The 22,544-nt window shown below is 40.5% G+C and overlaps 4 protein-coding genes across 8 annotated transcripts in view; 2 read left to right on the top strand and 2 right to left on the bottom strand.

The window, feature by feature from the left end:
- Positions 1-1,085: 1,085 nt before the first annotated feature.
- The window catches only part of rgl2 (ral guanine nucleotide dissociation stimulator-like 2), a 45,337-nt gene continuing 23,878 nt past the window's right edge, over positions 1,086-22,544 (bottom strand). For 3 of the 4 annotated variants that reach the window (XM_029451154.1, XM_029451156.1, XM_029451155.1), the window contains 2 exons: positions 22,430-22,544; positions 20,146-22,250 (listed from right to left, as the gene is read on the bottom strand). In XM_029451154.1, coding sequence (XP_029307014.1) covers positions 22,069-22,250; positions 22,430-22,544 — 297 coding nt within the window. In that variant the 3' untranslated portion in view covers positions 20,146-22,068. Of the gene's footprint in view, positions 1,664-19,784; positions 22,251-22,429 lie in introns of those variants that run through there. The other variant, XM_029451153.1, reaches the window with a different exon arrangement.
- Positions 1,089-7,554, bottom strand: pbx2 (pre-B-cell leukemia homeobox 2). Its single transcript, XM_029451158.1, has 8 exons — positions 7,093-7,554; positions 6,379-6,452; positions 5,220-5,464; positions 4,311-4,501; positions 3,983-4,118; positions 3,564-3,705; positions 2,911-3,005; positions 1,089-1,910 (listed from the first exon to the last, which is right to left on the bottom strand). The coding sequence occupies exons 1-8, from the start codon at positions 7,332-7,334 to the stop codon at positions 1,830-1,832; spliced, it is 1,206 nt and encodes a 401-aa protein (XP_029307018.1). The 5' UTR covers positions 7,335-7,554; the 3' UTR covers positions 1,089-1,829.
- Positions 7,860-10,859, top strand: gpsm3 (G protein signaling modulator 3). The gene is made up of 5 exons (XM_029451161.1): positions 7,860-8,252; positions 8,652-9,160; positions 9,431-9,593; positions 9,811-10,052; positions 10,192-10,859. Exons 2-5 carry the CDS (start codon positions 8,699-8,701, stop codon positions 10,330-10,332), a joined length of 1,008 nt encoding a protein of 335 aa, XP_029307021.1. The 5' UTR covers positions 7,860-8,252; positions 8,652-8,698; the 3' UTR covers positions 10,333-10,859.
- dnase2 (deoxyribonuclease II, lysosomal) lies at positions 12,594-20,051 on the top strand. 2 transcript variants are annotated; one of them, XM_029451159.1, is made up of 8 exons: positions 12,594-12,902; positions 13,353-13,388; positions 13,469-13,566; positions 13,744-13,915; positions 14,889-14,988; positions 16,004-16,168; positions 17,893-18,111; positions 18,341-20,051. In XM_029451159.1, exons 1-8 carry the CDS (start codon positions 12,864-12,866, stop codon positions 18,709-18,711), a joined length of 1,200 nt encoding a protein of 399 aa, XP_029307019.1. In that variant the 5' UTR covers positions 12,594-12,863; the 3' UTR covers positions 18,712-20,051. The 2 variants fall into 2 exon arrangements, with proteins under 2 accessions (XP_029307019.1, XP_029307020.1); XM_029451160.1 differs by lacking the exon at positions 13,353-13,388 and having other exon boundaries at positions 12,595-12,902.

The raw sequence follows: 22,544 nt of genomic DNA, 5'->3' as shown, positions 1-22,544 counted from the left end.
ATCTTCTGACGTGATAACATTTCTGGTGCCAGATTGAGAAATGATAGCATACGTATTATTTTGTCTAAATCAATTATTACACGTGGCTCCCCAACATCACTTTGGGGGTGTTAATTTCCTGCGTAATAGGCCTGTCTTTCTTTCTTCCTCCTTGTTCCCTTCTGTGGACTGCACGCTCACTTACGGCGAGTGCCGACACCTTGCATTCACGTTTGACGCCTTTGCATTTGTTAGTCAGTCCGAAGTGTGAAGGTGTGACAATGGTTAAACATTCTGCATTCACACCTCCATTTCACAATAGACCACGCGTGCCATTTGGGCGGCTGTGTCGTGATGGCGCGCCGTTTAGCGCCACAGTTGTTCGACATTTGCTTGTCGAAACCCTTTGATGCTGCCAATGAGACCGTGGGGACGCACACGTGGCACTTTAAAAAGACAATTGGTGTAAGCGCGAGAGCCCTAAGTCCATTGTAGATGTAGATTCATTAACAGCATTGAACGCATTATAGTTTGGGGCACATGAATCCTGCAGTTTTTAACTCCACACGCCACACGATAACACCCCATCTCAGTTTAGCTGGAGGAGTCGCCTATTTATTGTTACATTTTAAAAAAGGGACAATAAATGAAAAAGTAACCTTTTAGACTAACTCATTTATAATTATTTGTTATGTTGATTACTACCGTTTTTAAATCAACTAATACAACAAAAAGTAAATGAATGAGTATGCTCCACATCAGCACAATATAAACTAGATGTTAAAATTAATGTTGAAACTTCAATAACATCCTGTCAAGTTTTCATTGTATCTACTTCTTCATATAATAAAGGTACTTAGAGAGAAAACTGTTAGCAAGATCTTGAGCACCATAAATCAAATTCCATTCTGCTCCATTGTATTGGGGATAAAGAGAGGCAAACATCTCAAAAACTGGGCAAACAAAACCCACACTGATTGCATTGCTAGATACAGTTGGGAGGAAACATTTGGGGTCTTTTGTAATTTAAGTCAACCAGCCCTTTATACCGGCCACTTCAAGCTTTGTTGACCTCGACTCTACATCAATCTGGACCGATCACCATCTGGTTGTGAATACAGAGTCTTTATTGTAAAAGAGGTAGAGAGAATACAGGTGTTTCACTGTACAGAAAAAAGACAGCACTGTTGATATACTCATTCAAACAATTGATGTGGTCTCACACACCCCTCATTCATTTTACAGGGACACATAAGCCCGGTAGAAAACAAACAAACAAACAAACAAACAAACAAACAAACAAACGAGAGAAACAAACACACAAAATCTTTGGATTTTCCTCTATTGTCCTCTCATTCACTAAATGCATTCTCTCTTTCTGAACTGTTAAAATGAAAATAGTTGTAGCATTAATAATAAAACAGTAACAATATTAATAATAATAATGATATAGTGAGATAAAAATGATAATGCTGTCCCCACCCTCTCCTTCCTAATGACAAACACACACCTCAGTAACATTTCAAAAGTAGTGGAAAACAAACCCTACAACCCTGATAATAAAACCACACCTGCATGCACGCGCACACACACACACACACACACACACACACACACACACACACACACACACACACACACACACACACACACACACACACACACACACACACACACACACACACTAATGACCCACGCTGAGCGGTAAGAAAAGAATAAAATACAACGTACATTAAAAATAATCAAACCAAACAAAACAATGTACAAAAACAACTGCAGCCGAGTGCATTCTTTCCGTCTTTTCTGTCATCAAACTTTCCATCGCTGTCATTCTGTGCCAGTGGGCTGGGTCAGTCAGAATTGTCCGAGTGGTTGCTGTTGGGCGAGGCGGCGGATGGGGGCGAGTTTGGACCGTAGCAGTTCCCGTTAGCCTGACAAATCGAAAGAAAAACGAAAAAGTGTCAAAGGACAACTGTGCCTCATGTCTGCTTAGTACTTTTGTCATTATGTCATTTTTCAGCACATCCCCCTGTTGTTTTTAGCACCTTAACCACAAAAGGTTCATACTTAACATTACTGCAAACTATTCTACACAATCACAAGTTTTGGATTGATTTCATATTTTCTGGGCAGCTACTGTCATAGTTCATGGGCGAGAATAAACCCTATGTTCGGTGTGGTTCTGTCAGAGTTATGTTACATGTGGAGGTAATGCAGCTGACAGAACTCTTCTTTGTTGGTGCGTTCGGGTGCTTATTGGAAACCAGAGCTGTCACAATATCAGATTTTCACTACTTGTTTATTATAGCCAAAATAATTAACAATAATGATATTATCACGAGATCTATAAAACATTTGAGGATAAAAATATTCTGTGTTTTTTGTGCATTTTGTGGAAGGTAAGAGAGAGTCTGTAACTATAACGGTACAAAAGTGTACACTAAAAACAATTACACTATCCTTTTCTGAAGAGTCTCTGATCACAACTGCATTAACATGTTGACTTTGACAAGCAGGTTTTCAACAAAAATGTCAAACACTTTACAGTTCAAGCTTCTCATATGTGAGGATTTCATGCTTTTCCTTCTCTTATATATTACAGGAAACTCTAATAATTGGGTTTTGGACTGCTGGTCGGATAACAAGACATTTGATGACGTCACCTTCAGCTCCAGACAATTGTAACCATCATTTTTCATAGTTTGATGTTTTATACACTAAATGAAAAATCGACAATTTAATTGAAGCTCTAGTAATAATGTAAAATATCTACCATTAAATCATGACAACATAAAACAATTGGTATTTCCAAAAGTATAAGGCCGGAGTTACTCTATGTTTTTCCATGAAAAGACCAAAACCAACAATGCTTTGGTCTCTCAGTGTGTGTGTGTGTGTGTGTGTGTGTTCCTTATGAGTGAAATAGTTTACCTGCACTCCAATTTGGTAAGCGGATTGATCGCCGTTCACAGGTGGAACCCCGAGGAACATGTCAGCTGACCCGGGCAGAGAGAAGGAGCCAGATCCTAAAGGAAGACGTAAACAAGAGAGCAACCTCAGTAGCAGCTTCAGTGTTGTTGTAGCAGTTTAGGGTGGAATACTATGAATGTACTATTAATGGTATAATGTAATTCTATATTGTGTATTATCTTGTCTTTTTTAATTTACTGCCATCACATAATGATACATACACTAGCCCCCCAGCTAATCAGGAGCAAACTAAGCTGTGGCAGGAAATGTGAGGCTCGCAGCCACGGAGCTCGCTACTGAAAAAAACACAACTTTGGTAAAAAAAAACTAAAATAAAAAGAGGAAAAAATAAAGCATAGATAAATTGCACAACAGACCAGTTAAAAAACTAAAATTGGCATTACTGTTATTGGCAAAATGGTCTTTGTTTGCTATGCGCTTCCTCAATGCCTGACAACAACAACCATTTCCGATTTCCTGAGCCTCAGGTTACACATTGTGTTCATGTGAGCCGTATGATTGACAAGTTCTTGGACGGGGACAAACTGAGGCAGAGTAGGGAACTGCCTCAAGGCGAGCAGTTGCACACTGAAGCTTTCCTTGATTTTAAGTACCCGTGGAGTTGGGAGTGTGCGGGGAATCGTTGCCTGGTCTGGCCACCAAGGCTGTCTTCATGGCATAAAGGTTTGCCTCCTCTTGGAACTTGCCAATGTTTTTCTTGTAGCGGATTCTTTTGTTGCCAAACCAGTTGGACACCTGGCAGAAAATAAAAACAATACAATGCTCTTTAAGTAAAATGAACATGATCCATCCTGATCAATAGATTTGAAACGCATAAATGCTTAAGCATGTTGTTATTGAATAGTTAAATAAATACGGTGTCTTTATGCTTGAGTACAGAAAGCCGGCTACTTTAGTTGTTCACTGACACTAAAACTCAAAAGCTTTAGAAACATTGAATGTCCTTCTTAGATATTATCAGAACAACAAAAAACCCTCAACTTTTCCATCCAATGCATTGTCAAGGGTTTACCTGAGAGATGGTGATTCCACAGTGTTTGGCAAGTTCCTCTTTGGCTTCTTCACTGGGGTAAGGGTTGGACAGGTGAGAGTAGAAATACTCATTCAGGCCTTCTGTGGCCTGTTTGCTGAAGTTGCGCCTTTTGCGCCTGTTGAGACACAAAGCGGCATATTAGTGCTATTTGTTAATTCAACCTTTATTTATACTCGAGATCATTGCGGGGCGGCCTTTATCAACAATGCCATTAACTCAATTATAAACAGAAAGAAGAGGGGAAAAGAGAAGAGGATTTTCAGTGCAGTATTCCTTAAAAACAACAACAACAGCCACACACGCCTACCTGGCATCAAGGAAGCGGGACCTCAGGATCATGACTGCCTCACAAGTGCTCTGCTTCAGCTGGGTCTGGATCGTGCTGAACTTGCGGTGGATGATGCCCACCATGCGCTCAATCTCCCGCGGAGTCACGGGCCGTGTACGAGACTGCTCCCTCAGCAGGTTCATCACATGGGTGGTGAACTCGGTGCATGCCTGGGTAGAGGGCGCAATAGACGAGGGACAGTGAAGAACAGAAATGCTCAAAGCAATGAAGCTAGGTGTATTCTTTTAATGTTGCTTTCATATAGCCTATTCTGAAATGTACAACATGGCTTTTTTGTTTGTTTCTGTAGGGAAGAAAATTAAATGTCACAATATATAATTCTGAAAATTGGCAGCTTAGTATGATTTGTCAGTAAGCATGTATAAGCATGTAAAAGCACAATTACTAAAGCTCTTAGCATAACTGGTATGTTCCGCATAAATCAAATGATCTACAAAGCAGCGTGTTAGTTAGCTCTATACGTTACTGCAGAAGGGTTGCTTTATGCTGTATTGTTCAACAGGCCACTTAAACAATTTGAAGGTTTGTATTCATGTTGCAGGAAGAATGTACTGTATGTTGCTGATGAGTATCATTACAATAGTGGATTTCACAACCTATATGAATGGTGTTCTGAATAGCAGCACACAACGGGCTTTGGTGTAGGTTGGAATATGTTTTACTCCTCTCATACAGAGATATGGAGATAATACTCGATGCGTTTTGATCAGCAACATAAGGAAAGAAGTGCATTCCCCGGCAAAGAAAAGTTATGTGACTGAACTCTAGACCTAACATGCCAATGGATTACGCTTCTGGTGAGCAGCTTTAGTACAGGTAAGCGTGTACGGGTAATGTAAGCGCTCGTCTCCTGTTGCGACACGGTACCTGCTCATACTTCTCCAGCTCAGTGTGGTAGATACTGCGAATCTGGCTCAACTTGCTTTTGTAGTCGGAGTGCTCGAGCGAGCTGTCAGGTGACATCCCTCCCGAGCTTGTGGCAGCCGACACAGCAGCAGCAGCCCCGCCGCCCTTTTCCGGCCCCGCCACACCCTCTGCAAGCAGCATGTTGTCCAATCGCACCAGCTGAGGATCCTGAGACTCGTCCTCCTGGGCGTTCCTCATTGACAAGCCTGTCAATAAGACAATTAGCTTTGTGGGTGAAATATCAACAGAAGAATGCATGAACGAAAGTTAAAATTGTGTATAGTCAAGTCTTTGTAGCAGATATATTCATGGATGCATTTCTTGTTTAGGTCAGAGTTGACTTTGGTTAAACGTTGTCCTGTAAATTCACAGGGTCAACCAATAGAAACAATGATGCACTGTGTTTGCAAGTAGACAAGCCATTACGTCGTCATGATGTGCCGTCACCTTGTTTTGTGCATCACACATATCATGTTTACAGTAATCACTGCTCAATATATATTTATCATCCACATCAAATCATCCTTTTCGGGCTGAGTGTAGGACAATTTTAGTGGACTGAAAGCAAATATGACTGCAACTTGTTAATGCCTTTGCAGGTTTTTTTTTTTTTTTTTTTAACCCGGCTTTGAACAACAAAAGGATCAAATCAAATGTTCTTTTACAGCATAATTGAAAAATATATAGCAGCATGACTACCACCCTCTTGTTTTTCTGTAACATTAACTGTTGCAAGTATCAAACCAACATGTATTGTATTGCCCTGTAGGCATTGTGTGTCTCTTTGTCCAGCTGCTGTGGTTTGTCTCTATTTTTATACTAAATAGTGTTTTACATAATAGCTGTCTTATTACCTTTATCTTCTTGTACATTTGTTTTTGACATTGAAAGTAAACATATTGACTTACTGACAGCTGCAGTCAAATTCCTGATATGCGTGTGTGCTTGTCTATGATTTTATTGGCTTCTGTTGACACACTGTCAACACAGTCTAATAACACTGCAATAAGCCATAAGCCCACTCCCCAGTAAAACTCAGCAAGGCGGGTTTATAATTAAATGCATTACGGCTCACACTGACAACATCAAAACTCTTTAAAAACATTTTTAAAAACTTTACCGGTTTTTTCCTTGATCTCGCACAGGACGCTGAACAACGCAGGTTTCATCCTGTGACAGTTGAGTGCATGTTTCCTGAGCAAAAAGAAAAGAGCGTGACTTGTAGCTAACGGTAGCATAACGAGCTAACTGTAGCAGAGAGTGGCGATATGCAAATTGACCAAAACAAAAACATAAAATAAGTGACTGACCAACTACGCTCCGTTTACCATGGCTAACTGAGCAAACGTTAGCTTCTGACAAGCTAAGAAAGCAAATGTTCAGATGTCTGTATACGGCAGTCAGTACGTTAGGTCGTATTTTAATTTGTTTACCATATAATTGGGTCTTAACTTGTGAAAGAAACGACTGTTTAAACATGTACATTAGTGCTAGCTATTGTAGCCATAGCTAGTTAGCCTAGCACGCTAACAATGGCTAACGTTACGTTTGGGACCATGTCTGCTAAATTTAGCTTATGTATTTTTAAATGACAGCAAAGAAAACAATTAGCATTGGCTAACTCAACAGCATATGCACCTGAATAGGTTTGAACAAAATCAACTTTGTTTCCGTTAGCTAGCGTTTGCTTATTAGTTAGCTACTAGCTAAATAATCTTAACAATAGATTGAAGTTCAGGAAACTTTGTCACTGCGAGACGGCAAAACTAAAAAAAAACAGCTGCAGCGTCAATAAGCTTACACATAAAATAAAATGAAAAATAAGTTGACTAACTTTGCCTGCGCCTCGTCCAAACTTTGGTCGGTGATAGTCATTATTTGTTGCAGTATGTCACCAATATCTCTGCGGCTTTCGTGTCCGTTTTCTGAGCCCTCGAGGCCCGAGTCCACTCCGTCGGGCCGATGCTGGGAAGGTTGATGAACCGAGTTAAGCGCATGCATCCCGGGGTGGCCACTCATGCCGAGTCCCCGGCCGTTGGAGGGCCCGTTGCCCGTCAGAGGCTGCTGCTGCAACATCTTCAGCGACGCACAGTGGCGACGACTGCTGCCCAACTGTGTTCACAGACACACTACACTGCCTGATCCGAGGCATCGTACAAAGCAGGGTCCCCTAGCGATTGCCAGGAAAAGGTACAGGCCATGTCAACACTTCACACAGCATGTGATCGACAGTGCTTTTCTGAGGCAGCAATAAATAACACTACAGAGTTAAATGTAACCACAACAACAAAATATCTGCACTCCCTGCATTTTCTGAAGAAAAAAGAAGAAGAAGTGTGTCTGTGTTAGGGAATAACATAAATTAGATCAACTAAATAAAATGCATTTTAAGTGCTTAATTGTCATCCTAGTTACACGTATCAACATAAACATTCAGATTTAAGAAGAAGAGTTTTAATTTGTCTGGTTTAACGTGAGGATCTCACATAGACCGTTTCGATTTAGCTACAAGTCAACAGGATGTGTGCCAAAACCACATCAGTGTCAGAAGAACTGTGCGCCTGTCTCAACATGTTGCAGTTGGGTCTGTCGTAATCAAATGAGCTGCAGTTAAAGCGGCAGCTGCTGACAGCTTTAAGTTTCTCTCAAATGTTCAAACCCTTTGCATGGACCATATCTAGAGTCATCAAATGCATGACCTGGGTTCCTTCTGCTTTTGACAGTAATATGTCACAATAGCGTGGCTTGTCAGATACGGGCCAAATAAATAGGGGTTGGCTGAGGTAAGAGGAACAGGAAGAGACGAGACGAGAGAAGGTAGCACGGCAGACAGAAAGGGCGAGAGCTTGGCACGTCGGTATGTGAAACTCTTTGTGCCATGTTTTTTTCTTCATAAAGAAATTGACAAGACATGTGGCAAGCCAAAAATGCTGTTCTCCGCCTGTGGTGACTTTACGAGATGATGCTTTGAAGAGAGAAGTTCAATACATATAGGTAAGAATCATATCACTGAATTTACATTTACTCTAAGGCAACTTTTTGGGGCAAAATAATTACCGTGAAACTTTTGGCAACAAAAATCAATCAACAACAACAAGTGCTCATCTCCTGTGATCATGTTGTCACACAACTTTGTTGTGACACATTAAGTCATGAAGGAATATATGTGTTACTGTTGGATTTTCGGCTTAAACATCTGTAGTCAACATGCTAGGACCTGCCAAACTGGTTTCTCGTACAGTTCTTTGTGAGAGAAACCCACAGCTGCTCTCTAGCAGCTTTCGTCTCTATTCCAAGTAACTTCAGGTTCGTTACATGTAATGTTTGAAGTATTAACAACGGGGTCCTCAAAGTCTTTGACCTAATTCCTGTTTCTGTGCATATTCTTGTTAGGGGTGACAAGTGAGATTATTGGACTACACAAAGATCAACTAATTGAAATGGCTGAAGAGGGACTGCTGGAACGTCTCGTCATCACCGAAGAGGGAGACATGCCTGAGAGTGTCATTGACATAGGGGCGAGCAGTTCAGTTGTCATCCTTCAGAGCTGCAGCGGCGAGTCGGCTCTGAAAGAGGAAGAGGAACATACAGGAGTGGGCAAGAACGAAGAAGAAATAGAGAGTAAAATGTGTTTAGAAAAACAACGAACCACCGCAGAGGACAACCAGACACGGGAGGTTGTTGTGACTGAAGAGGACAAACCAGAGAAAACTGAAAACATGAATGATGGACACAACAGAGGTGACATTGAGAGTGAAGGTGTGACGATGAGGATTAATAAAACACCTGAGAAACCCAGTGACACAAAGGATGAAAAGGTTACACAAGTGGAATTAAAGAGTTTAAATTCCTCTGAGCAACAACCTGAAGGGACAAAGAACCAAGAAGAGGATCAAGCAAAGGTTTGTGGACTGTTGTTTTTTAAAAACTTTTTATAGTAACTGTAAGTACGTGTTGTGTTTGTAATGTTCTTGACTTTACCAACCAGCCACCATGTGGAGAAAAAACTATCTCGTGGTGGAAAAACAGCAGGTATCATTTTGTTACAGAGCATGTGGGAGTGCGTAGGAGTCGAAGGATTTCTTTTGCTGTGCCAACAAACAGTATGTGCCGCTTACTTTCCTTTCCTCCCTCCCTCCTTCTTTCTCTTCCACCTACTTGCGTTTTCTCAGGTTCACCCGTTAGCACCTGAATTCCCGGAGGCGCTGTACGAGCTGCTCTTCACCCTTCAGGAGGGGAGACGGCTCAATGACCAGCGCTGCTCCTTCAGGCTGGAGAGTGGGATGAGGAGGAGGTGCCACTCTGAGCCCAACACCAGCAAGCCAGCCAACAGAGGTGGGCGCGCTTTGAGAAGCTCTACTCTGCTTTACAGTTTAAGTGATGAAACTGGTGCAGCCGTTGCATTAATGCTGACTCCTGTTGATCCAGATAAAACAACATTAATGAATGTTTTGAAACTTGTGCCACCAGCATGTTTCCACGTCTTTCCCTAACCACTTATAGTGTCCTGCCGTCTGACCATCAAAAGCTCTTTTCTCTCCTTTCTCCACAGTCATGTTTTCCTCCATGACTTCACTGCAGAAAGAGGAGTTTTTTGAGTTGGTGGCCACCGCTCAAGCTCGCCGGCTGAATGACCAGAGGGCCAAGCTTGAAAAGTCACCACCACCAAAACCAAAAGGCAGAGGCTTCAGAGGCAGCATAAAGCAAATCTCTTTCGCGAGAAAGCCTGCGCCTGCGCCAGTTCCCGTGCCTGTGCCCAAAGAGGATCTCTATAATATGATTCTCGCGACACAAGTGAGTAATCTGTAACTGGTTTGCTGAGATGCTTTTATCGTGGCATGAGATGTAGTCTGCTTTGTTTCTTAGAAACATGTGTCACGCCAACTTCAAGGGAAGTATTAGAATGTTTACATCATTTACCTTCCACCCACAGTCCCAGGGCAGGCTGGAGGATCAGCGCAGCAGGGCTCCTGGTCCCATGGATGATGACGACTTTTTCTCCCTGCTCCTGAGGGTCCAGGGAGGACGCATGGACGAGCAGAGGACCGAACTACCATGCTTGCTGCAAACCTGAGATGGGAAACAAAAAACTGTGGGGCTACAGTGGGAGCCATCCAGTATTGAAGCCTTTTTAGTTTCTGTTAACACATGTATTCTTTGTTGTTGACCCTGATGATGCTTTGTTTCAGGAAATAGTTTCCCCTCTTCATAGTGTTGGTCAGTGTTAAAGCTGTTGAGATAGTAGCAATAAACGCTAATGTTTGAGCAACAGAGCTTTTAATGCGACTTGAGGGATGTTCCTGATCAGTTTGTTAAGTTTACTGCTAGTTTGCTATTTCTTTGTTTCCTAGTAAAAAGGATCAGTAGATATGCTTTCTTATCTTGCCAATATTTGTATTTTATTGAGTGCCTGCGATGAGTGGTTGACTGATTTTGTGTGTGTTGTCGTTCTTATTGTGGAGGACGCATTCGACTGATCTCTATTGTTTCTCCTTGTATGTACAGTGCAGAAATTAAACACACCAGGGATGGCCTTGAGGAAACAATAGGCCAAACTGTGCTTGACTGTAAATGGGGAAAATAAACAAAATGTCTATCTGAGCAGAAAGTATCATTACTTTTACATATCAAACACACAGTGATTGCACGTAAGCCTGTTATTGCAAGTATTTCAGCAGTGACACTGACAAGAGTGTGTGAAACATGTTCTCTTACTTTCATCATTAGTCATTCCCTTGCTAGGTCACTTTCCCACCAACTTGTGATAGTCTCGAATCTTTTTTAAAAACCCTGTAGCGCATAAATCAAAACGTTCACATAGAAAGACACAATGTAGTTATGTCCGATTTATGGAACAAATGAGGCAAAGATAACAGAGTTAATATATCACAGAATGGGAACGGGTGTTATCTCAAAGTTCCTGAATTTTGTCATTTTTATTGAAGGTTACATCACCTCAAAGACAAAAAGGACACGCACACATGTTTTGGGGGTATTTTTGAATGAATATTAATATTTATAACATTAAAGTTTGACACTTAAGTAGAGAGTAGAGTTAACTGGGAAGGGACTGGTATTAGAACAGGGTTGTTACTCATTAAAACGAGCTGTTTGTTTTAAAAATGCCTGATGCTGCGTGTGTAATCCAGGGCCACACTGCGTCACAGAAGCCCCTTATGGAAACCTGTGACCTTCTGTGATGCGTGTTTAGTCTACTCAGCTCAGAGGAAAGGTTTCTGAGGAAGTCCTGATTGGTCTGCACCAGTGAGGATAGACGTGACATGAGAATGCTGCAACTTCCTCAAACAGAGCACAATTATGAATATGTGATATCAACACTGCTGGTTAAGATCCTCATTAAAAGGAGAACATATATTGTAACGCAGTTAGAAGAACACAAATGTTGCCTCTAAAGGTTATGTATGTTGTTGAATCATAATAAAAATAGGGGAAATCCATTCATCAAAAATTCAAAAGTCATGGTCATGATACATCTCCCGTTCTTGCTGACGCGGTCATTATTCTGTCACGCAACCTGCTTTTCTCAGCCTCTGCTCCAAATCATCAAGTCAAAAACAGATTTCAAAACAAAGAAGAGGAACAAGGAGGAAGAAAAGCATGTAAGAAAGAAGAAACCACTCTAAAATTGCAAAAGAGTCAAACAGGAAGAAACAACAACTAACCAGACCCAAGTTCCACTTCTAAGATGAAGTACGCTCGGGTTTTGTTAATATACTGTAACATTTCTCTGGTATGGTCTTGGCCAGATCAGCTTACGTTTGTCATTATATTTTTTATTATATACTACTGATTGAAAGTTGCTTCTTTTGTGGTGTTAGGGTATTTTACTCGAACAGATTTGGAAGTGTTTAGGTCTGTAAACCCTTGATTAAACCTAACTTAATGTGGAGGTTTACAGTCTCTAAAGCCTATATAGAGTTTCAGAGACTACTGTATGTAAAGGGAGAAAATGCAGAACGTGTCTTATTTAGGGGGATGACATATATGACATTTATTAAATATTTGAAGATATTGGATATTGATTCAATCTAGCTACCATGCCCCTATACATCAAATCATATCAACTTTAATATTCAATAATTTAAAAATATGTTGCTTTACTCGTTTTTAAATGCTTAATGGAAACATTATGTCAATGTTCATCCTAGGCCTATTAGTATCTCTGCGAAATCAGGACTTCTATTTTATTTATTTATTCTTCTATATATGTTTGTATTTATTTTAAAATTAATTTAGTTTTGACCGAAATTTCTGTGTAGCCCCGCCCACCTGTTGACGTCACCGACCACGTGCCTAGACTTTTATAGAAGGATAAGGCTGATACGTATCATTTGTAACTGAGTTTAACTATATGTTTTTGTCAGTCGTTGTTTTGTACACTATACTCTTATAGTAAAAACTCGGCTTGGGACTTTTTGATTGTTGTTGAAGAAGCCTGTCGGTGTTCAACGTACGTGTGCGTGAAGTCACTGTCCCATCCTGCTGCTTTAGTCCCAGACTTAAACTGCAGGATGTAGCTGAAGAAACTTCAAGATTGGGAACTGTAGTAGCCACATCTTGGTGCAGAGAACAACATAATACTATATGCAGGTCATGCATGAGAAAAAGCAAGCTCAGCCAGAGGTGGGTAGAAGTGGTTAAATGTAACTTTATCTGTGCTTTTTGTGACTTTACTTTCTCTTCGTTGTTATACCAGTTAACAAGCTCAACGCTTGTGACTTGCAGTAGCGTCTCCTGTGATTTATTGTTATACTTTCACTTCAGTTTTAGCTTTTGTTAAACAGGTTGGTGTCAGTTTTCAGTACTAGTACAATTGTATTTACTTGACATTGTAACATTTAACATTGTATGTTGTGTTTTCTTCACCACCTTTCACTCAGGAATATTGCACTTTTTACTCCCACTATTATTATTATTATTATTATAATGTATTTGATATTTTAAGTTACTTTGCTCGTTATTAATACAAAAATGTATTCATGCAGATGCAAACTAAAAATAAGCGTCCAAGTAATATTTAAAAATGGCTTAACTCAATATTCTGTTTGAGTTTAATTACATTTTTGTCATCAGGGGTGGAAAAGTCCTTTAGCAAAAGTACTACAGAAAGTAAGAACCCAGTTACAATACCTTCGTTTACAGTTACAAGAGTACCTGTAATGATTAATATAAGTCTTGTCTCTTCTAAGATGCTGCTGTTCCTATCCCTGCTGTTCATCTGTGGGACAATAGAGGGCGACACCTCACCAATCACCTGCTACAACGACCAAGGAGATGTCGTTGATTGGTAATTCACTGATAAGAGTCCTCGACAAGACAAGCTTTTGAAAATACACTATATGTTCTTTTTAAACCTCTCATGCGTCATAAGAAAGCTGACTAGAAAGTGCAAACAATAATTTACAAGCTGTTTTATATCTTTACAAATGTCTTTTCAGATGTACTGTCTCATTCTCTGTGTTAGGTTCTACATGTACAAGCTGCCTAAAGGACATGACAAAAAACATCCCCATGAGGGTGAGATGTATTTACTGCTGGACAAAGGGAGTGAAGGATGGACCAATGGGAAGGGGACAGTGAACGACACCACGGGTGCTCTGGGCCGGACAGTCGGACAACTGTACTCACAAGGAAAGGTCTGCTTCCCTCGGGCGTCTTTCTGTCTGTAAATGGAACAAATACTAAACATAGTAACACAAAAGGTTCACTATGTTTAGTATTTGTTCGGTAGTGAGTAAACCCACGACTCTCAGTAACACAAGAGAGAGTCGTGGGTTTACTTTCTGGGAAATCACCAAGGTGAAAGTCAGTTGACTTGTACATGTGATGCAGAGTTATTATACAGTTTTCAGTTCCACATTATTCATGTATTAATTGGATGAATGTATGATTAATGTGAAATGGCCAAAGTCTACATTTTTAATCACAGACATTTAAAAATGTGCTCTCTAAAATGCAAATGGTATCCTTAAAAAATACTGATTAATCCTTTTGGTGTGTTTGAAAGGATTCTTAAATAAGTCTACAAGGATAGACGTTTTGCTATTACAGTAATATTAAATGTCTTTGAACCCACTGTAATAGTATTAATATTTGTTTATTTATCTTAATCCTCATACGCTTTTGCAAAAGTGGAGCATTAATATTAGATTTCTTTGCATACACTTCTCTTTAATGTCCACAATATAACCAAACTATAAGCAATATGAGTAGTAAACACTTCCAGACATCAGCAGATGTCATTTAGTTTTTGGTTGCTGTTTTGCTGCTGACCTAAGAATTCTCATTTTGTAGAAAGACTTATTAAATGCAGTGATAAGTCTTTTCCAAAGAAGTGTCTGCTATTACCACTTCACATAATTAGATCAGCTTTGGAAACTGAGAATGAGAACCGAAAGTAGTTCATTTATATACAATCTGTGTCTCCGAACAGCTGTGGGTTAGATAATATAGTAGTTTCAACAGCATGATCGTACAAAACATATGCAACATATTCATCAAATTAACAATGCTTCTCTGTTTTTATTTTATTTTCCCGTTGAAGTGCATGTGGGCCTGGGTTTCTTGTGTTTGGTATGTGCCCTATGTATAAACCTCTCCTCTTCACAGAACACAGAGGTAGCATACATCCTATACAATGACCAGAGGCCACTCAAGGACCTTGGTGACAGATGGGTTGACAACAGTGGAAGTGGAGGACACACAAAAGGTGAACACTAGAGCAGTCCAGCTCCAATACTTGCATAGCACAGACAGCCTGCAAGAGATTGGACTTTATACTCAAAATCAGCAAATATGGGCAATTTTGTGCAGTGTATAAATATGTCAAAGCAAAAGTGTCAGTCGCAACACTGTATAAAACTAAATATGAGTTTCATTATACGCCTTATATACATATGTCTATACATTACTTCTTGTATGGAAATATGCAGAAATACATATAAAAACAAAAGCTAATCTTATGTACATACTTTAAAAGTTACTACAATAAATACTACTAAATCCAGAGGCTTTGTACATTTTTAAAACAGCACAACAAGTCATGTTTAAGGCCAAACAAACATACTACCTGAACATATGCAATGTATGTCTGAGAACAATGTGAGAACAATGTGAGAACAAAGTGAGAACAATGTGAGAAAAATGTGAGAACAAAGTGAGAACAATGTGAGAACAAAGTGAGAACAAAGTGAGAACAATGTGAGAACAATGTGAGAACAAAGTGAGAACAAAGTGAGAACAATGTGAGAACAATGTGAGAACAAAGTGAGAACAATGTGAGAACAATGTGAGAACAAAGTGAGAACAAAGTGAGAACAAAGTGAGAACAAAGTGAGAACAAAGTGAGAACAACGTGAGAACAAAGTGAGAACAAAGTGAGAACAACGTGAGAACAACGTGAGAACAAAGTGAGAACAACGTGAGAACAAAGTGAGAACAACGTGAGAACAACGTGAGAACAACGTGAGAACAACGTGAGAACAAAGTGAGAACAAAGTGAGAACAAAGTGAGAACAACGTGAGAACAACGTGAGAACAAAGTGAAAGGGGTGTTGAACCTACAGCGACTCATCACCTGAGTCTGCAGCTCCCTCGCCTGTGATATGTAAGAAATAAATTAGCATAGTTGAGTTTAGTTAGTTTTGATTTGCATATCAACTATAACCATCTGGAGGGAAAACCTTGATGTTTTTGCTGACCATTTAAATATCTTTGTTCCTCAGGTGTTGTCCTGCTGGATAAGAATCAGGGCTTCTGGTTGGTCCACAGCACCCCTAATTTCCCCCCTGTACGACGGGCAGGACAGTATTATTACCCCGGCAGCGGAGAGCTGTACGGACAAAACTTTATCTGCGTTACCTACCCGCTCGACCGCTTCCAGACCATCGGTAAGACTGGAGTCCTGCCATGTGGCTGTACAGCACAGCACAAATGTTTCTCTTCGTTTTAGTGCAAAAAAGTTAATTCTGAAAACGTTCAAATTTGATCTTTTTACAAAACATTATGAACAACCTGAAATGTCTTACGAAAAAACAATATTATTAGTTTATCATTTACACATGTGCATTACAACTTCACAGTGTATCTACAAAGACACAAAACATTTTGTCACAGGTATCTGGAACAGTATTTTACTTTATGATCAAAACATCACATTTTCATCCCGCGGGCCGGATTGGACCTTCTGGCGTGCCGATTTTGGCCCTCGGGCCGCATGTTTGACACCCCTGGTGTAAATGCTATTTCTAAGGCTTTCCCAAGAATATTCCTCCCTAAATATTTGTCATGTTGTCTCATCTTGAAAGGGATGTCTTCAGCCATCATTGTCTTGTCGCCCAACACTTATTAATCCAGTCAGGTATTGACACAACAACAAGAAGATGATGCAGATCCCAGATAATCAGAGTAAACAGGTGTCATCACCGTGTCACCGCGCTGCCTGTGCAGCTCCCCCCCGGCAGACTCAGAAGTTGGCACTGTTGCTATGGCAGTGCCTGGGGTAATTTAATTAGATTGAGGTGTGTTACCATAGAGATATCGGCCCTCACACTGCGGCATGCAGTGTCCGGGTTGACGTGGATTCACAAGGTGTCATGTTTCAGCACCTTGCATCAGGAATTTGCACTTTAATGAGAGGAAACTGAGATTTAGTTTAGTTTGATAACTTAAAATAATTAATACCTATCCAATATGTGAAGACTAGAATGTTGTCAGAAATATTACCTTGTTTATGTTTTTTAATTACTTTAAATTCAGCGGTGCGTCAGCAAAACTAACATGCAGATGTTTAGCGCGTAAAATATGTACCATGTTCACCATCTTAGTTTAGCGTGTTAGCATGCTAACCTTTAACACAAGGAACAGCTGAGGGTGATGGAAATGTTATCAGTTTTGCATATATTTGCTCGGATACAAAGTATTGGATAAATTGAACATTTAAGTTATAGGATCACTAAAGTTATTACAATTAATCCTAAAGGGGGCATGACCAAAAATGTCATATCAAATGTATAACGGAAATCATTACGATTTTGTCTACCATGAATGTTGGTGCATAATTTATAATTTTTTAATATTTCCTGCCTTACTTGTAGACTGCATGATGAATCAGTTAAGCAGAATATGATGGATTGGTTAATCAATAATGAAAGTAATTGTCAGATGCAGCCCTGATGGAGCTCCATGAAAGACAGTAAGCAGAAGTGCATAATGTATTTAGGTCACAATTAAAGTTATAGTGTTAAATACAACACATTGTATAAGCAATATGCCAATAAAGGAACAATTTGCATATTTTAATTGACCTTTGTGTCAATAAAGTGGACGTAGATCAAGGAAGGTTGAAAGAAAGGAAGAAAAATGACACGCAGTAAAATGACTCCAAAGATGCACACATGGGTTTTTCTCATTACAGTAAAGAGACAGGTCCTTACTCAGCATGAATAGTTCTATTATCTGTTGCTGTGCACAGTGTCGCAGTGCAAGTCATTGATATCCCTCTGCACCAACATCACAGATACAGCGCTATTCATTTAGTGTACTGAACAAATTAAGTGATTCCGGAGTGCCGTTAGCAGCATTTGCCTTAAATCTAATTTGTTTTGCCCCACAGGAGAGCAGCTTCAGATCAATCAGCCTAATGTGTACGACTGCGACGTCCCCGAGTCCTTGGCGTCCCTGGTGCCCGCACTGGCTGCTATCTGTGCGAAAAAACATCTGTCTGCTCACATCTTTCCACATATCAAACCTGTATCCAATCGCAGCGTGACTCTGACCTCAAAGGGTGGCACCAACTTCATCAGCTTTGCCAAAGGAGCCTCTTTTAACAACGGTACGACTTTGGAGAAATAATACAAGTTTGTTCTGGCCACAGTTCCTCTTCTGTCGGCTTCACCTTGAGTCTCTTTGCCGGTATAAATAGGCCAATGTGAGCATGATGAGTTTGAATTTGTGACAACATTTCGCCATTTGTACTTTACTAAGACCATATTATATCACAGAATGCACTGTTGAAGATAATATAACATGTTTCCATCTGTCCTCCCTCTCTGCATCTTCAGACCTGTACCACTCCTGGGTGGCCCCCAGCCTCCAGTCAGACCTCCTGGTCCAGTTCTGGATTCGCTCCACGGGCATCCTCCCCTCCGACTGCTCGCTGGGCTGGAAGGTTCTGGACATCACGCTCCTCAACCCGGGGCAGACATTCACCTTTAAGACCAGCCAGGACCACTCCAAGTGGGCTGTCAGCCCCAAGGCGGCCGGGTCCGGGCCCGGAGGAGGCTGGGTGTGTGTGGGAGACATAAACCGGAACCATGCGGAGGAGAAGAGAGGCGGTGGCACGGTGTGTCTACAGGACCCGGTGGTGTGGAAGGCTTACCGGACGGCGGTGCTAGAGTGTCAGGCTTGCGGAGGAGGAACGGGCCAGTGCTGACAACCTGCTGGAGTCCAACGGGTTAACTGGGGCCATAATGGGATGATACGGCTGACATAATATGTGGCATGTGGGTTTTTTAAGGCAAATGTTTGCACATATTTGGTACAATGTGTGTTTCTTTTAATGTTCGATGAAATCAAAATGAAATCATTCAAGTTTAAATTCGTGATTTTCTTCTGCAATTGTGCACTTTCGTGATCGTTTTGATTCTTCGCAATAATTTCTAAAGGTTCCCTGTAGAGTTTTTAAACTCTATTAGTGTTATGGAGCAATGTTTTCATGTGTAGGTTTGTCTGCACGAGGATTCACGTGATGCAATTACACATTCCAGCCACTGAATTAAGAATAGGTTGCTTTAAAGCCCCTGAAAATGTAGCTTCAAATCTTAATTCAGTAATTAAGTCAGGACTGTGGGTGTGGTTTGATCAGATTTGATTGACAGCTACCAAACAAACCTCTGTCATCAGATTCTGATTCAAATGTTCCTATATCTTGATCGGGGCATGGACGTATGGGAAAAGCCCCGCCCATTTCAAACCATTACGAAAAGCACAGATAAAAGAAGAGTTAAAACTGATAATGTTGTGTGCATGTTGGACCCCATCACTCACAAGAACAGGCTGATTGAGGAAATAAGTTTTTAAGGCACAAAAAACATTTTACTTGTTCAGAATGATTATCAACTGTTATTAAGGGCTGTTACATCCTCCTCTTCAAACTAAAGGCATACAGGACAATGCTGGAGGAGGACAAGTATTCACATCTTCTTGGAAATATGGTTTTGAAAAACACAAAATCCTCAAAGTGCCACTTGAAATGAAAGCGTTTTGATCAAGTGTCTTAAACACAGCTAGAACACATGCTATGAGCTCTTTTAATTGAAACTGAGGAGATAATATTGCAGGCTGTATTTAGGTGCTGATTGGACTCTTTTTCTTTAAATCAACATACGCTGGTTTGTGGGAATGTTCTCAGGAAGCGTGTCAAGCTCTGCTGGTTGGAAAAGTATTTTATGGAATTTTAAATGTATGAACAATGTGGGATTAATTGCACTATTTAACATTCAGCACAACACACACACACACATTTCACTGACAGAGTTAAACTACAGGCACTGACAACATTCAGCTGAGAGGAATGCTTTAATACTTAGTGTGTGATGAATGCTTGTGTTATTAACTGGGTTGGTATGAGTGTTTATGAATTTCTAATGTGCTTTTCTGACATATGATATTTGCTATAGATTGCTATCGTCTCATTTCAACATACATTCCTTGATTTCTCTTAAAGATGAAGATGCTGGCTATCTTGAATCCGAATAAAAAAACTAAAACAGGTGTGTTTTTTGTTGTAAATTCATCTTGCTTTGGTTGAAAAAATATCTGTCTCTAATGAACGTGGAATATGTTACAGCAGTCGAAAGCAATGAAATTCATATAAAAGTAAATTTATTACCACAAAAATAGGACATCCTGTATGTAGTGCATAAATAGCTTTGATGTGAGACAACACAGCACTGGAGGTGACTGCGTTTCCTCCGCATATACTGTATACATTCTAATGCAAACACGGGAAAGATGAGCATCCTGTAGAGAAAGGCACTAAAACAATCAGTAGCATAGCATAACGCTAGCCCACGTCATCTATTATTACCCCAAATCCTCTCCCTGGTCCCGCTATGCTCGCGCCTCAGCCAGTAAGGAGGCCTCACCAGCACTGAGCAGGTACAACCAGAGGTCACAAGTGTGTTTTCAACCTACATGGAAGTTAACATGTTAATTCATAACATGAAATTGGAGCTGAGGCTTTGTACTGTATGTAAACAGTAGTCAAACTGTGTCCCGCTGAGCTGGGTAAAAATGTGCATAAATTAGCTTATGCTCTGTTGAAAAGTTCAGACCTGGAAAACCTTCAAACTAATAATGGTGGTGTACTGTTTTCCTTATGATTTTGGTACAACAGTGAGGAACTGAAGCCACAAGCTTTGAAAGTGCTGCAAGGTTTGTTTTTTTAAAGCTGCAATAATCAATTTGTGGCCACAAGGGGGCTCCAAAAACGAGCTGCCAAACAGCTGCCTAAATACGCATCCAGCTGAAGAGGAAGTGTTCATCTGACATTGTATTTCATACAATAAGTGCTTACCACTCTCTTTTTAGGGGTAGTTAGTTTTTTTTGAGAAACTTTTGAGAAAAACAAAGTGTCTCTTTAGCAGATACATGCTTGACTTTTTTCACCAGCTAGCCGCTAACTCTTTGTGTCTGCTGTCTGTTTGCTTTTGTTGTTGCAGAAAACAGCTGCTGCTGGAAACAGGGCCGATAAGCGCTGTGAGAATGAACCATGAAGTAAGTTTCCGGCCCTACAAACTGCCCTAAAATTAGCTAAAATAGGCCAAAAAGCTCTAACAAGCCGCAGAGTCGAACATTATTATTTTAGGTTAGTTAAAACAAGCAGCCCCCGTCACAATATTGTTAATATAAAAAAGATTGATTAATGCAGCTTTAGGTTCATGAAGTCTGCATGAGTCATGGGACCGTTTAAATCTTGCAGGTATTTGATGCATTTTTCCGTGATGAATTAAACAATTCAGACACATGGACCTTAAGCTCCTCGCCAGTGTAAACACAATGTTGACATTCTACAGACGTACAAAATATATAAATATATACAAAACATATATACGTCTCATTTGACAAGCTCCAGTGCACTCTCACTGTATCTTTGGGCCTTCCTCATGTGTGCTGTTTACCAGAACCAGATCTGACAGGCTCTTTAGATTTAGATTTCATCATGCTTCTTCCCCCCCAAAAAAACCCCACACAGTCCTACATCCTTCAACGGCATCTCACGTGATCACAGAAGTTCTGAGCAATTAAATCCTCATTTTACATTTCATGTACTCACGACTGAGGCACACAACAACATGGGATTTCCTGGTGGCAACAAGCAATTAAAATATATCTTATTCATTGAGTTGGAATGAAAAAAAATGCATCAAGTTCTACCTGACTGGAACTCGAGAGCCAGCACCAAAAGCACTCAGTTAAAGGCTTCCATTGCTCTTCCTCTAGGTGTAAAGTAATGCATACTGTTTGGAAAAGTGACACGGTTCTTCAGCAGCAGACGGCTCTAGTGAACGCAGCAGGGCAGCTGGAGGTATGAAAGGTTTGACAAAACCAGCTCTGGAGTCGCTGATTCAGACTTGGTCTTGGTCCTGGTCCTGGTGTTTTGGTAAAACAAGCTTTTTAGAGACACGGGAGAAAGGCATGTGTGTGGCATGTGGAAGGCCCACATTTAAAGTTTGTGAGGAGTAAAATCCGTCACTGTGGATAAAGTTGGGTTGAGGAAAATCGAATTTCAAAATAGTGTCCTGACCAGTCTCCTCCCCTTGGCCTTGATTCGAGGGAACGTGGCGCTCGTCTCCGTGCTGATCGGCTGTGAACCCAGAAGAGTGTTCCCGCCTTTCCTCCTCAACAGGAAGTCAACACTAGATGAGATCATGGCGTAGAAGGCGTTTCCTGTAGCAGGGATGACCAGTTCTGAAGAATAAGAGAGAGAAATAAATACATACATCAGAATTCAATAATTCAATGGAGAAGCGTTATTCTTTTATTATAGATGCAAACGTAGAATAAAACATCCATTTGGATAACTTAAATACACCACCTAATAATAAATACAATACAATGCTCTGCACTGGAGACACGTGTGTCTTTACCTTTTCCTTCAGGCAGAAGTTGGATGAGCTCATATGTGGACGTCTGTTTGGGGTCCTGATTGTGCTTTTCTAAGGCAGAGCTGATCACAGTGTGGGTCTTGTCATTGCTTGTGAC

Source organism: Cottoperca gobio, chromosome 16 (genome assembly GCF_900634415.1).
Source record: "Cottoperca gobio chromosome 16, fCotGob3.1, whole genome shotgun sequence".
NCBI classification, from domain to species: domain Eukaryota; kingdom Metazoa; phylum Chordata; class Actinopteri; order Perciformes; family Bovichtidae; genus Cottoperca; species Cottoperca gobio.
This window is presented reverse-complemented; position numbering and strand designations above follow the sequence as displayed.

Excerpts from the sequence above, each read along its gene's own strand:
- pbx2 (XM_029451158.1), bottom strand. The coding sequence starts at position 7,334 with ATGTTGCAGCAGCAGCCTCTGACGGGCAACGGGCCCTCCAACGGCCGG. Across the intron at positions 6,453-7,092 it reads TTGGACGAGGCGCAGGCAAA|GAAACATGCACTCAACTGTC; the intron begins GTTAGTCAACTT and ends CTTTTTGCTCAG. Across the intron at positions 1,911-2,910 it reads CTTACCAAATTGGAGTGCAG|GCTAACGGGAACTGCTACGG; the intron begins GTAAACTATTTC and ends TCGATTTGTCAG.
- gpsm3 (XM_029451161.1), top strand. The coding sequence starts at position 8,699 with ATGGCTGAAGAGGGACTGCTGGAACGTCTCGTCATCACCGAAGAGGGA. Across the intron at positions 9,594-9,810 it reads CAGCAAGCCAGCCAACAGAG|TCATGTTTTCCTCCATGACT; the intron begins GTGGGCGCGCTT and ends CTTTCTCCACAG. Across the intron at positions 10,053-10,191 it reads ATATGATTCTCGCGACACAA|TCCCAGGGCAGGCTGGAGGA; the intron begins GTGAGTAATCTG and ends TTCCACCCACAG.
- dnase2 (XM_029451159.1), top strand. The coding sequence starts at position 12,864 with ATGCAGGTCATGCATGAGAAAAAGCAAGCTCAGCCAGAG. Across the intron at positions 13,389-13,468 it reads TAGCAAAAGTACTACAGAAA|ATGCTGCTGTTCCTATCCCT; the intron begins GTAAGAACCCAG and ends GTCTCTTCTAAG. Across the intron at positions 18,112-18,340 it reads AGGAGCCTCTTTTAACAACG|ACCTGTACCACTCCTGGGTG; the intron begins GTACGACTTTGG and ends CTGCATCTTCAG.